Consider the following 15,663-nt stretch of genomic DNA (forward strand, 5'->3'; position numbering starts at 1 on the left):
AGATTCAATTTCATTACATTTAATAGTAGGGACACATTAGCAAACCCAATACGTTAGCACTCACCTGCTAAAGACGAGACCTATTGGCTTTGCCAATGCTGGTTTACATTTTGTGCTTCATTCTGCATTTATGGCGCTTCAAAGCAATGTGCATAACAGATATTCTTATTATCCAATACATGCTACTTAATTACAACTTCAGAAGAAAGAATGGATAAATTGAGTTGGGTAACAATAAGCATCTGCTATTCAGCGCCAAGATACCCAAGGGTGAACGTGCGCTTTACAAATACACGTTATGTTATTCTAAGGAAGTTGGTACCGGTTACGTTTTTAGCTAGTATAACTCTTAACACATCCCAATTAAAGTTTATTTATGATCACGCAGAACTGGGTTTTCAAGGTATGCCCACCTGCAAGAGAGTCATTCCCTGTCGATGCCCACACATTGTTTTGATACACAGATCATACATTAATATGGGGCTCTGCTCCAACACCAGGCACACAAGCATGCTGTTTAGCCTTGGAATTTTTACCTTTGGTGGAGATTATAGGGACCTAGCATGACGAGGCTAGGTGGGGCAAGGCTGTGCCATCTTTGTGGAGAGGCTTCAGATTAGTTTCACCATATTGTTTCAGAACACAGGTAAACACAAGGCTGCTCGTATTAAATGCCCTACTATGAGCATCCACAGCCTTGCAGTAATCTACAAGGTGCTGCGCAAAGTGGGTTCATTTTTTTTTTTTTATTAAAATTATGGAATAAAACAGGTGTACATGAAAATTGTAATGGCATAAACATTAGATCATACAGGATAGGGCAGGTATGAAAGACCAGCACGTTACATAAGTCAACGGAATAAGAGAAAACATTGTGACGATCTAGCAACGAGCTAAAGGAAAAAAAAGAAAATGGTCAACTAGGTGGAGGGGAACTGGGAGGGGCAGGGTAGGGGGATCTGGTGAACCTAAGAGGTACCTATATTAGTGTGGAAGTTCCCAGGAGGCTTAAAGTTTGGACCCGCTGGTCAGGTGCGAAAAGGTATGTCTGATGTAGAAACCCAGTGGAATGGAGGAGAGGTGACAATTAAGTGTGCGGTGCACGATAGGAGTAAAAAAGTAGTCCACCCGTTAGGTAACAAATCAACTTAGATGACGCGAGGCGTAGGGGGCCTGGGGTGTGACACATCCACGATATGGTCAAATTATTCAGTGTGTTTGTGATTTTATGTACCATCTTAATTTTGAGGTTCTGAGTGGTCTATTTAATGGGTTTGGTATTTTTAATATTGTGTTTTTATTTCTGCCAAGCTAGTGGCCTTGAAGTTCAGGGAGGAGATGGAAGGTTGCAGAAAAGGAAATATGAACATATCATTCCATTGACCTCGGTAAGCAGGCAAGCAAATTGCCAACACAGGCAGACATTCGCCAGGTCTTCATTCACAAACGTTCTTTGGGTGACTTAAGTATCCAATCTCGGGAAAGCAGACTGGGATGTTTAAACAGACTCCAGAATGATCAATGTCTGCCCAAAGCAGAGAATGACTGCACAATAAGATTGTGCCCCTGATACAACCCTCACCTACAATAAAGCAAACTTTCTATTTACTGTGTCAGGCGAGTGGTGGAGCAGACCGTTTCCCCTCTGGCCACATGGAGTAGAAGCACACAAAACATTACACTATGATATAACAACCGGAGAGCAATTTAGCTTACTTTTAAATTAAAGTAGCAGTTCTATTTTTAGAAAGACACACACTAATATCAACTACGGATCCTAGTCCTCTGTAAACAGTGGAAATAGGAAAGTAATTTCTACAAGTGGAAGACTCGAGATGGCTTCACAATTTGTCTACACAATTGTTTTTTAATTTATCAATGTTATAAACCATCAAAGGAGGGTTTGACAAAGAAAATGTACAAACAGATGTTTTTATTTTGTGCTTCATTCTGCATTTATGGCGCTTCTAAGCAATGTGCATAATATATCTTATTATTTTATCCAATACATGTTACTCAATGTACAACCTCAGAAGGATGTCAGTCTGGGTCTGCTTTCAAACTTGAAAGCCTCAGATTACTGCCGACTGCTGCGAGGCGTGATTACTTACTGAACATCTTGCCAATAAGAAGTAGGAAACAGATGTCAAACATGTGGATATTCTAAAGCAGGGGTCTCCAACCTTTCCTGTAGTAACAGCTATTTATGTCCAATGAAAATAATCCTAAGCTACTAATAATAATAATAATAATAATGTTGTAATAGTGATCACCTTATACAAGATGGACTCACCAGCAGTGATCACCTCAGTGCATCAAGCAGGTTTGCCAGCAGTAATGAAAACATTTTCAAACTCCTCTACATAGGCAACACAGAACTGCCATAGCTGCAATGCACCAAGGTAGTAAGAAGTCTACACAACACTGGATGATTTATCACCCAAAGATCAGCTTTAAATATAAAATAACATAACGTGCATTTGTAAAGCACACATTCACCCTGAATGATATCTTGGAGCGGACATAACGTTTACGGTTCTTGTAGTCAATGATTGGAATTCTTGAATTGGAAATTAAATTAGAAATTCACCCGTTTTTCTTCAAACCTCAGTCTAGGAGTCCTGAAAATACACACATTTTTGCCTCGAATACGTCTTTCAATTTTGATATATATATATATTCATATATACACACACACACATCTATATATATATACATTCACACATATATATATAGATTTACATACACACACACACATATATAATATACATATAAAGAGAGAGAGAGAGAGAGAGAGAGAGAGAGAGAGAGAGGTTTTTTTCAACCGAGCAAACCCTTCTACTCTAGTAGGTTGGGCTGCACACCGGAGAGCTACTTCTAGAGAGCTGGAGAGCTATCACTAGCTCACGAGTTACTCGCTGGAGAAGTCTCTTCTATAGTCTGAAACTACTGTTCAGACAGAAAGGAAATTAGAGCAAGCTTGGTAACATATGGGAGTGGTGAATGTTAGGACATCACCTGCTTGAGATTTTGGGCTCAATGCGGGCTGGATGCATATTAGAACAAAAAGTATAATGAGCCGGATTCTGAAAGCATTCCTAGATCCCGAATGCACTTTTCAATCATAGACCTGTGTTTCCGAAGCCCTCGTGTTATCTTAAAGATGTTATGGCAAAAGCTTCTACTTTATAAAATTAAATAAATACATACGATACAATAGGGAATAAAGAACTCGATGGGCATGAACAGTTCACCAGTAGCTGGCTCGGCATAATATGTCTCCCCTAGCAAAAAGACTCATTGACTCCAAGCTTGGGAGCCACTGAGGCCTGCTTCTATGCAGGAGGTCAGGCTGCAGTGTCCTGCTTTCTTGGGGAGCCTGAAGTGCTGCTGCTTTGCTAGGCATCCCACATTTTGATAAAGTGAGCAATATAAATATTTTAAAACTAAAAAATAAAGCTACATCTCCAAAGAGCAGAGACCTCGTGCGTTCCGTCTAGTAGCCCAAGAGTAGCGTTACTGCATTCACTTTCACCAGTAGCCCAAGAGTAAAAGCCGCGCTTCGGTTCTGAGTGTTAAAAGCAGAGCCGTCCATCTCAGTTTAGAAGGCTCACCTGGAAAAAACAGAACAGTGGCTACAAGTCTTCGCAGACCATACGGGAGCCACTCCTCGTGTTCCACTTACCAAGGGAATGTCGCGAGCCTTCTCGATGCGCACGATTTTCACCGTTTCTCCGCCGTACTGGCTGACGCTCTCGTAGAAGCGGTCCTCGGCCACCGGCTCCGGCTGCATCTCTTGTTCCGCCACTTTGTCGTGGGCCATCAAAAGCGCCTGGAGATGGAAGAAAAATATGGAGTCAGGGACTGACCGCGCGCGCCATTCACATACACGACAGCCACACGCGCCATTCACATACACGACGCCACACTCGCCATTCACACACACGACAGCCACACGCGCCATTCACATATACGACAGCCATACCCACGCGCCATTCACATACACGACAGCCACACGCGCCATTCACATACACGACAGCCATACCCACGCGCCATTCACATACACGACGCCACACGCGCCATTCACACACACGACAGCCACACGCGCCATTCACATACACGACAGCCACACGGAGGACGGTTCACGTCAAGGCGTACACGTACAACAGTTCAACAGGAAATTCAATGGCAGAGGAGGGGTGGATTTTAAGATTCTGCACCGCATGTGGATGCCGGATGTTGTTGGACCCCTCCTGTCTCCTTGCCCCCCGCTGGGAAGCTCCCGTTTCTACACAATAGTGTGATGATACTCACTCGATAACACAATTCTGCACTGTTTTGTTTGTATTGTATTGAAAATTAATAAAAGGCTTTTCAAAAAATATGTAACCACCCCCCAAAAAATGATTCTTCACTTCTGCTGTCCGTGATTACTGCCGATGTCTTTCCACTGATCACAACAAGCACTGGCAAAGCAGCAGGCCTACCCTGTGTGAGATCTATTTACTTTGTTACAGTGAAGTGGAGTTGGAGTGGCACTGACTGGAGTGGTATTTAGTGGCATTGAGGGGAATGCATTGAGAGGAGTGCAGTGGCGTGGTAGTGGCATGGAGAAGAGTGCAGTGGCATGGAGAAGAATGCAGTGGCAGTGGAGAAGAGTGCAGTGGAGAAGAGTGGAGTGGCTGGGAGAAGAGTGGAGTGGCTGGGAGAAGAGTGGAGTTGTGAGGAAAGAGTGGGGTGGCACAGAGGAGAATGAAGTGACATTTAGTGGAGTAGAGTAGCATTGAGTGGAATAGAGAGGCACTGAGTGGAATAGAGTGCATTGAGTGGAGTGGAATTGAATGGCACTGAGTGGAATGGCACTGAGTGGAGTGAAATGGCACTGAGTGGTATGGTACTGAGTGGAGTGGAATTGCACTGGGCCGAGTGGTATTGAATGGAGTGGCACTGAGTGGAGTGGCATTGAAAGTTGCCTGAGTTGCAAGAGATCTGCCCCAATACTTCAAAGTCTTGTGCTATACAAATGCAATTATAATACAATATGTTCTAATTATCTTGACCTACATAAATATCTGATGTCTTTGATCCGAGTTTGTCAGCATGAACAATGCTTCTGTGAGAACTGGCTTCTTTAAAAATGAATGAGTTTTAAACTGGGAGTGGCTAATGAGCAAGGGAGTTACATATATCGTACAGGTCGTGGATAAAGGAGATAAAGCCAGGTGGCAGCGGTGTTGTGGAGTTGGGGTGGGAGGGTTGTAAGGAAAGAAGCAACATGGAGAAGGCGGTGGGCGTGGAAGAAGAAATAGTACCTGAATCACAGCACTAGCAGTGGACAGACACTGATTAAGACGAATCAATCGGTGCTTGATACATAATGCACAGAAAGAAAAGGAGGCAACGCCCGGCAAACGCTGGCCAATTACGAGGCAGCAAACAATAGCGACAATGATGCCAAAGAATAGTGAGCAATGGGCGGACTCCAAGCCCTCTATAGCAAACAAAAACCCTTGCAGTGGACAGCGCATCTGTTGTCGGCAGGCGAAACGTAAACCAATGATGCATACTGGCTCATATAATCCTGTAGCAAATTAACAGCAGAGCTCTACACGTATGTTACAATTAAGAACAAAATCCCAGAAGAGGATTTGCAGTTCCATGAAACATGTAAGTCTGATTCAATTAACTTCGGCCAAACTAAGAAGAAATTAGATGGGTCATGTTTTACAATCTGCCCACTTCAAATAACCTTCCTTCCTTAGTTTGCGATGGTGCATTGTGTGGACCTGCAAGAAGAACTGGGCATGATGCACTGTTTTTATGTTATTGTTAGGTTAAACATGATGACTATGTGAGGAATAAAACTTTTAAGGAATCCACCATAAAGACAATTTTTAAAACAATCAAGTGAACCAAAGATACTTTCTCAAGATCGAACCGCAGCCATTTAGACCCTTCCTGCTCCACAAAAGCTCAATCCTCTTTGATAATGAACGCAAAAATAGTCACCTTCAGGAAAGCATCCAGCCTCAAACTAAATGCCAACACTAGCATTTGCGCGTGGTGCCAGTCATCCTGATTCTTGAAGCGTCTAACATGACAGACCACAGTAATTAGTTGTCTACTACGTCCTAAACCATTCATTAAGAAGTAGGTTTAGTGTATAAACTAATTTCTATCACGAACCACTATAAAACTACAAACACAACGCCCAAAGACTGCCAATCAAGTGTGGAATTGATGCAGTTTGGAAATATAACATTTCCCAAATGTGCTTAATTAGAGGGTTCAAAACCTATTTTATGTCGGCAGCAGACTACACGGTCATCCAAACTATTCTTATTCAGAGGCTTGGCACACATAAAAGCATCAACGTAAATATTGTCCAACCCAAGCAAAGCGCTATGCATTCCCACAACTTCTAAGCATAGTGCAGACAGCACTCACTACATGAAGCCGCATGTGCCCTCCAATGTCACTATCCCTTGAAATAGCAACAGGGGAGACTACTGGCACAAACTGGCCATCAACCTATCTTTGAGTCACAGGGAGAAGAGGTAAGCAGAGGTTCTGTGACATTATCAGTGAACTGAGCAACTGTGAAATTTTCCCTATTTGAGGGGCTTTGTGAAGGGCTGTTACCAAATAAATACAGTCTCACAGCAATAAGGGTACAGGGTTATAGTCAATATTTAGGTTTGAAGGTGTGTTCTGCGGCCCCATTTGTACCTTAAGTTCAGTTTGTTACTTCCATTCAGACAACACGAGCAAATATAGTTTGATGACTATGAAGCTTACATGTGCCTACAGGCCAAACAAATTAATTGGTAAACCCCAAAATGACAACCTGACAACATTTGATGGCACAAACCGAGACAGCACTGTTGTAGTGAAAAATGTGGATCCCTTTGGTGCAGGGAGCTTCCAGCACACTCGTTATCCTCACTTAAAACTCCCAAAATGGGGAAAATGTTCTTGTGTGCAAAAATCTGCTCGGTAAGTGCACTGCCTCATATTGGTCTTTGAAGATGCATGAAGGGATGTGATTGCTGGTTAATCACAGCAGAGCTCAGTTTCTTCGAACCACTTTTAGATGTTAATTCTGAAAATAATAAGCTGGCGACACTAATTTCTAGAAGTGCATACAGCTGAGAGACTGACACATTGATCGACTCTTGGATCTAGTAAATTGAAGGGTATTAAATCTATTTAGTAGACCACCCTTTGTAAACGTTAAATAGGTCTAGTCTGGTTCCTGATACCAAGGGAATATTCTATTTTATTCTGTACATGTTTGATGGAGCACTTTAAAGGCACTGCACACATAAAATTGACATATAAGTGTGCTACTGTTCCATGAAGTGCAATAGGAGGGTGGTTTGGACCATTCAATCTTTTGCTTGGGCTACAATGCCCTATTTGTGAAGCACAATAAGATGGTGTTTTAGAGACTACTGAAGAAGGCCCTGAAGCCGGATCGGTCCTGAAAAAAGTGGGTCATGACCATCTGAACAAGCTCAGACTGGGAGAACTTCTTCCCACTGGGAGCATGTCAAACAATGGATGGTATTAAGCATGTGCCCAATCACACAAACAGAACATTGGGAACTCCTAATCTGTTCTAAAAATCACACACCTGCAAGTGAGGTTTAAGACCCAAATATTAAAGGTCTGAAAACTTCTCTCCACAACCTGATCCATTAGTCCAGGGAGCGTGACCTTTCACCACAGACTAACCAGTCTAATTTGTTACTCTTCCCTTGGAAACACACCAAGCCCAAGGCCATGTCCTACAGGTCCAATGAAAAGAGAAACCGAATGCCTCCACCCACTCCACCTCACCACAGCCTTTGCTGTTTCATGTAAAAACAAAACAAGCATTGGCATAGCCAATAGGTCTCGCCTTTGGGACCTTATACGTATTTAGTTATGCAGCACAATATCCTTGGTGCAACAACATCAACTGTTGCATGACTAAACACTTATAAGGCCCCAAAGGCGAGACCTATTGGCTATGTCAATGCTTGTTCTTCTTGAAGTCCTTAGAAAGGAATACGCTACTTACCAGTATGCATCTGTTCTTGGCATGTAGAGCTGCAGAGCTACACACTTTTGCATAGATCGCCATCTGGTGTTGGGCCCGGATGTTTGCAGTTTGTTTTTCCTCTTGGAAAGTCTTTGGAAGTCACGAGGTCGGTGACTCCTCCTTTGGATCGCATTACGCATGGGCTTCGGCTCCATCCTCAGATTGTTTTTCGCCAGCAGGGAAAGATGGAGCGTAGTAACAACAGTGAAGAAACCCATGTGTGTTGTATCTAAATAAGATAGACTGGAACAGATACAGGTAGCCGGGGAGGCGGGTGGGCGTGTGTAGATCTGCAGCTCTACATGCCAAGAACAGATGCATACTGGTAAGTAGCATATTCCGTTCGAGGCATATGAGCTGCAGATTACACACTTTTGCATAGACTATATAGCAGTTCCCAACCTTAGCGGCGACCACCGGTATCTGTTGCAGTGGTTTGAAATAGTGTTTTTAGTACAGCCTGGCCCATACTAACTTGTTGCTTGGTTTGCACATCTACACAATAGTGTTTAGTGAAAGTGTGCGGTGTTGACCATGTAGCTGCTTTGCAGATATCATCTAGTGGGATGTTCCCTAGAAAAGCCATGGAAGCCCCTATCTTCCGTGTAGAATGGGCTTTAGGGGGAACGGAAAGCGTTCGTTTTGCTTTCTGGTAGCAAATCTGGATGCATTTTTCAATCCACCTAGCTATCCCTGATTTTGAGACGGGGTTGCCCTTGTGTGGTGGAGAGAAAGACACAAACAGTTGTTTGGTCTTTCTGAAAGGTTGTGTTCTTTGGATATAGTAAAGTAAGGCTTGTTTGACATCTAGCGTGTGCAGAGCCCTTTCTGCAACGGTCTGAGGTTGCGAGAAAAATACTGGTAATTCTACAGATTGGTTTAGGTGAAAAGGGGAAATGACTTTAGGTAGGAATTTTGGGTTGGTACGGAGAACCACCTTGTTCTGGTGCATTTGAAGAAAAGGTTCTTGTATGGTAAGTGCTTGTATCTCACTGACCCTTCTAAGGGAAGTGATGGCTACAAGGAAAGCTGTTTTCCATGTGAGGAATTGTAGTTCGCATTTATGCAAAGGTTCGAAGGGAGGCCCCCATTAGCCTTGTGAGCACGATATTTAAGTTCCACACAGGTGAGGGTGGTACTCTGGGGGGGGGGGGGGGGGATTATTCTTTTGAGGCCTTCCATGAAGGCTTTAATGGCAGGTACTCTGAAAAGTGATAGGTGCTGCCTGTTTTCTAAGTAAGCTGCAATTGCTGCGAGGTGTAGCCGAATGGAGGTATAGGCTAGATTACACCTTTGTAGGTGGAGTAAGTAGCATATGATGTGTTGTATAGACACATCTAGAGGATTGCTTGTGTTGTTATGGCAATAAACAACAAATCTTTTCCACTTGGCAGCGTAGCAGGCTCTAGTGGTAGGGCGTCTAGCTTCTTTGATGACGTTCATACAGTCAGGGGGAAGGTTTAGGTACCCGAATTCTAGGATTTCAGGAGCCAGATCGCAAGGTTGAGCTGCGCTGGGTCTGGGTGCCTGATCTCTCCATGGTTCTGGGTTAGGAGGCATGGTGAGAGGTGTAGCTTTTGGTGTGGTACTACCGAGAGTTCCAGCAGCGTGGTGTACCACGGTTGTCTGTCTCACGTTGGAGCTACTAGGATCAGTGTGAGGGAGTGCTGTTGTAGCTTTCGCACCACTCATGGAATGAGTGGGAGAGGCGTACGCAAATTCGCCTGACCAGTTCCTCCATATCGCATTTCCTTTGTCGTTCTGGGAGAGGAGCGGAAGTACCTGCTGAAGCGTTACCATGTGAACGTGGTCTGAGTGTATGTATGTGTTTAGGGGCCAGAGATCTAGAATAGGTCGTAGAGTCTCATCCCTTTTTGGTATTAGGAAATATAGGGAGTAAACCCCCAAATTTTGTTGATTGACAGGAACGTGTTCTATTGCCTGTTTTTGTAGGAGGGAGATTACCTCCTGCTTTAGCAATGTGGAATGTTCTTGTGACATTGGGCGTTGCCTGGGTGGAATGTTTGGGGGGGTAGATGTTAATTCCAGGCAGTATCCTGACTGAATTATTTGGGTCACCCATTTTTCTGAGGTGATGGTCTCCCAGACATGAAGGAAATTTGTGAGTCTGCCCCCGACTGGAGTGGAATGGTCTGGGGGGAGCGGGGGGGGGGGGGGGGGGAGTCATTGGGTAGTAGGTGTGGCAGAACGGGCGTTGTTTGTTTTGCTTCTGCCCTTGTTGTTGTTACCCCTGTAACCGCCTCTTTGGTAACCTTTTGTAAAGGTGGTCTGAGTAGGGGACTTGTACAATGTGGACGCTGTGTCTGAGGAGTAGCCTCTGGATGCACTCCGAAAGGATGAGCAGCGAAAGGAGTGTCTGGGCGGGTGAGACTGTAAGGCCCCCATGGATTTTGCTGTATCCGTGTCCTTTTTCATCTTTTCTAAGGCCTCATCCACCTTTGGCCAGAATAGATGTTCCTGGTCAAAGGGATGGTTAAGGATAGAGGCTTGTACTTCTGGTTTAAACCCAGATACTCTTAACCAAGCATGACGACGGAGAAGGACGCTGGTGTTAATGGCCCTGGAGGCTGTGTCTGCTGCGCCTAGGGCACAACGTATAGAGGTGTTTGTGATTGTTTTACCCTCTTGAATCAACTCGTTGGCTTTACTTTTATATTTTTCAGGGAGATGTTGCATTATGCTCTCTAATTCGTCACAATGAGCCCCGTCATATCTGGCCAGCAGTGCCTGAGTGTTTGCTATACGCCATATGTTGGCGGCCTGGGATGCTGTGCGTTTGCCTGAAGCATCTAGCAATTTTGATTGCTTGTCAGGTGGTGGTGCATCACCTGACGCTTGTAAGTTTGCCCTTTTATGTGCCGTAGAGACCACTAAGGAATCTAGTGGCGCTGGTCCTCTGATGTAAGAGGGATCTGAGGGAGCAGCTGTGTACTTCTTTTCGATACGTGGGTTAAGGACCCTGGCTCTCACTGGGTCTTTAAAAACTTCTGCCGCATGCTTTACCACCCCTTTGAGCATGGGCAGTATGGAGGTGGACCTCTGTGTAGTATTGAATGTGTCTAGGAGGAAATCTTCCTCCACAGGGTCATTATGCATGTCCACCCCATGATAATGTGCTGCTCTTTGCAGAAGATGGTTAAACCCTAGTGAATCTTCAGGTGGAGATGGTCTAGAGGGGTAAATATCGTCTTGTGGGACGTTGGGGATATCTGGTATATGGTAATCGTCCCATGGATCTTGAGATCCTGTAGGGGTGGGGTCTTGTGGCACATCCCCTGTATCATAATATGGGTCCCCATGATCATCATCGTCTGGAGATGGAGTAGGAGAACGATGAGGTGGGGGTGGAGGGGGTGGAAGTGGGGAAGGAGGAGGAGGTGGAGGAGGAGGGGATGGTATTCTGAATGGAGAGGTAGCAGAGTCCTTCCTCTTTGGAGGTGGAGGCGGAGCAGGCTTTTCCAAATGTCTCTTTTTAGTAGAGAGCGTCAAATGTCCAGTTTTTGGATCCTTGGTAAGAGTTTTTTGCAAGGGATCCGGTGTAAATAACTCTGGTGAGGTAATTTGGTCCGTCGGCGTCGAAGGCGTTGGGCCGATGATTTTTTAGGTTTTTCCTTGCCGGTTTGATGTTTAGAACCCAGCTTGGAACCCTCCGGTCTCTTGGTCGGCACCGAGAAGGGCTTCGGCTTGGAAGAGTCGGTGGCCTTATGTGGTTTGGTCGGCACCGAAGGTGGCGTCGGTGCCGAAGAGCTGGGTTTCGGCCCCGAGGGCTTTGGTGCGGAGCTCGGTGTCGAGGTGGAGGCCGTCTTCTTTTTCGGTGCCGAAGTGTGTTTCTCGGCACCGCTGGCAGGCTGGCTCGAGCCCGAGCCGCCGGAAGGCTTACTTGGCTTCTTCACCGGACCCAAAGGTGGGGTGTGTGAAGCAGTGTCTCTGGTCTTGCCTAGGCCCGGAGGCGAAGGCGAAGGCGTGACCGAAGCCTTTCTGGGTGTCGGCGCGGGTGTGGGAGGGGGTAGATTGGTACTCGCGACCTTCTGCGCCGGGGTGATGTCCTCCACAACTGACTCGTCGGCCTCGGAAGCGCTGACGAGGTCCTCTTCGGTACGATGAAGTTCCGGATTGTCGATGTAGTCTCCGAAGATGTCGACTGGAATGGACGTCGAGGAGTGTGCCATGTTCCTTCTGGCTCATCGGTCCCGAATAGTCTTTTTGGATCGGAAAGACTTACAGGCTGGACAGTCTCGAGCCTCGTGTTCCGGGGAGAGGCAAAGGTTGCATACCTCATGAAGATCGGTGTGGGGAAATTTGGACCCACTTTGAGGGCACTTTTTGAATGGAGTTCTTTCCATGAGCCGGGACCGGAGCCTGGGTAGGCCCGAAGGCCGCCGTCAACTGGAACCGAAGGTTTGTGTCGATGAGAAAGCGCGTTGATTGAAGAGATCGTGATCGAAACAATACAGCGATTGGGGTGAGGATTGCGCGTCGATCGTCCAACTGGAAGCTGTTCGGAACCGGAGCGCGAAGATCACATCCGAGCCCGATGGCGAATAAAAAAAATCTGAGGATGGAGCCAAAGCCCATGCGCAATACGATCCAAAGGAGGAGTCACCGACCTTGTGACTTCCAAAGACTTTCCAAGAGGAAAAACAAACTGCAAACATCCGGGCCCAACACCAGATGGCGATCTATGCAAAAGTGTGTAATCTGCAGCTCTTATGCCTCGAACACAAGATTTCCTTCACCTTAAATAGAATATTCAAGCTGTACGTCAACAAATGATTCAAATTAACGTGTTTGTCCACAGTGGCAGGAAGGCCTGACAATGGGGTGACTGCAGTTTAGCATTATAACAGGATTGTGATACTGTACACAAGGAAGCGGCTGAAGGATACAACATCACACCGAGTGTGTATAAGAAATGGACGGACTGTGGTATGCTTTTAGAGCACAGCAACATATGTAATGTTTACAGGAGGCAGCAGGGCCGAGGGAAGGATACGGGGAGCACAAAGCAATAGTAATATTTTGACAGTGATGGTTGTAGGACACTAGGACGATTATATGTTGTAGGGCAGTGGGAAGGTGGCATCGGCCTGTGCCTGACACAGTAGTACAGCAGAGTGCTTCTAGTATAAAATGTAGGTTTATTCTACACAAGGATGCAGCGTTACAAGGACGAAGGAGGCGGGAAACGAGAGCAAGCTGTGCCTGAAAGTTAGGTCCAGGCTGGTGCTGCACCTAGACTGGCGCCTGAGTAACATGAGAGATCCTCACACACAGGGGTAGGAGGAAGAGTGAGGCAGCCACGGAAGAGAGGGAAAGCACAGCCAAGGCTGACCTTGGAATACAGAGCGAAGGAACATATGTAGAAAGGAACTGTCATAGAGACAGACATTAACATACAGAGACATGGGGAAATGTAGTGTAACTTACTCTGAATGCATCTATTGGTATATGTGGTTGTGATATATATATATATATTCTCCCTCAAAATGCCCAAGCATATAGGGGCGCACTCACGGCACATTGCACCAGTCGGTTTCTCCCATCACAGGGGTCACCATCGGCATGAATAATGGACAGGACCATGCGAAACTGCTCTCAAAAGTATGTTACTGTGTACCTGACGCGTTTCAAAGCACTCGCTTCTTCCTCAGAGGTCACAGTGAGTAAACAGTCACAGGGAAGCTTCGTAGCTGCAAACTCCGCCTTTAGTAGGACGTGCGTTGTGCACGCTTTGCATTATGAGACATGTAGTCGAAGACAAAGCATTTTCCACCTATAGTAGGTCCTGTGTTTGTTTCTTTTGTGCTCATTTCACACCCTAAGTGGGTCTCAGAGCAGATTCCACAGTCTTGTTATGTCCCAAAGTGCCGTGCCGCATATCGAGTTGTGCGCCCCTATATGCTTGGGCATTTTGAGGGAGAATATATATATATATATATATATATATATATATATATATATATATATATATATATATATATATGTAAACACAGGACAACATCCGGGTGTAACTCCGAAATAAATCCAGCGGCACGCCAAGGACAACACAATATACCTTTATTGTGTCACACAAACAGAACTACGCGTTTCGGCGAAGCCTTTGTCAAGTTACTGACCTGTGCCCAAATTCCCCTAGAAATACAGGTCACGGTTCATAGACATAAAGGAAAAACATACTTCACGAACGCTCTGTTCGAAATAAAATGTCAAATACATTCATAAATCGTAACTTGTCTATATACAATTGGAATTACCACTTCATAATAATACTGTGCAATATTAGTACCGATTAATACAATAAGCCTAAATTTAAATATAATTATAATTGTTTCAAGGCATTATTGAACTTAAAGATGTTATCTCCCACCATTTATTGATCTCTCGCTTTGATAACTTTTCAAGTTGGGATAATTTCTGTTTTAGTGATGGTTCCGTTGTATTGCCACTAATACTCGTCGCTGTTGGGACATTTATATTGTCCAAGCCTTCATCAAATAAGGATAGAGCTTCGTTCCTCCTCTGAGTTTCCCATTCATTCATGTTATATACTTAATGTATATTTGTATCCAAAGTCCATTCACAAAACAAGTCCTACGGCACCCTGTGTAGGATTATGTGCAAGGGTGCTGCGTCTGCTTCCCAATTGTTGGAATGTCGGTAGCTTAGGCGGAAACGAGAAACACACGGAGATACTGCCCCAAACCCCCACCCTCCGGTGTGAATTTTCGGACACCTCCCCGCCTGTTCCCGAGACACGCCCGCTTACCCGAAATAACAATATCACTTCGATGGAAGCGGTGGGAGCGGTTTAATCCAATGTTTCCAAGAGTTCGCTGTGAAATCCCCGCTCTCCTCCCTCGCGACGCCGGTGCCAGCAATGGTCACAACTCCGCCTCAATATGTAAACACAGGACAACATCCGGGTGTAACTCCGAAATAAATCCAGCGGCACGCCAAGGACAACACAATATACCTTTATTGTGTCACACAAACAGAACTACGCGTTTCGGCGAAGCCTTTGTCAAGTTACTGACCTGTGCCCAAATTCCCCTAGAAATACAGGTCACGGTTCATAGACATAAAGGAAAAACATACTTCACGAACGCTCTGTTCGAAATAAAATGTCAAATACATTCATAAATCGTAACTTGTCTATATACAATTGGAATTACCACTTCATAATAATACTGTGCAATATTAGTACCGATTAATTATATTAGTTATTGGGTTAATTAGGGTCATCCCTCACACTTCACCAACAGCAACTGACATATCTGCCCACCTGTACCTTCCCCCGATATAACTTGGGAAATTATATGAGCTTTTGGCACCTAAATTTTATGCACACGTCCCTACGTCCTATTAATTGGAGTTTGGGTCTATACTTGAACTTGTTAATAGCTCGATGCACCATGATCATTTTGATTGTATGCATATTGTATGGGTACATTACCCTCAGGATTTTTCTTGCTGCTACCGAATTTAGACATTGTTTATTGTGGGTACATTACCTTTACAGATAATAACAATTATTCATTTGTCTATAGTTCTGTATT

General features: G+C 44.9%; 1 protein-coding gene across 1 annotated transcript in view; it reads right to left on the reverse strand.

The window, feature by feature from the left end:
- Positions 1-15,663, reverse strand: part of PALS1 (protein associated with LIN7 1, MAGUK p55 family member) — a 502,940-nt gene that overhangs the window by 190,009 nt on the left and 297,268 nt on the right. The window contains exon 5 of the mRNA XM_085627208.1: positions 3,686-3,832. Coding sequence (XP_085483334.1) covers positions 3,686-3,832 — 147 coding nt within the window. The remainder of the gene's footprint in view (positions 1-3,685; positions 3,833-15,663) is intronic.

The sequence above is a fragment of the Triturus cristatus genome, chromosome 9, assembly GCF_964204655.1.
Source record: "Triturus cristatus chromosome 9, aTriCri1.1, whole genome shotgun sequence".
Lineage (NCBI taxonomy): Eukaryota > Metazoa > Chordata > Amphibia > Caudata > Salamandridae > Triturus > Triturus cristatus.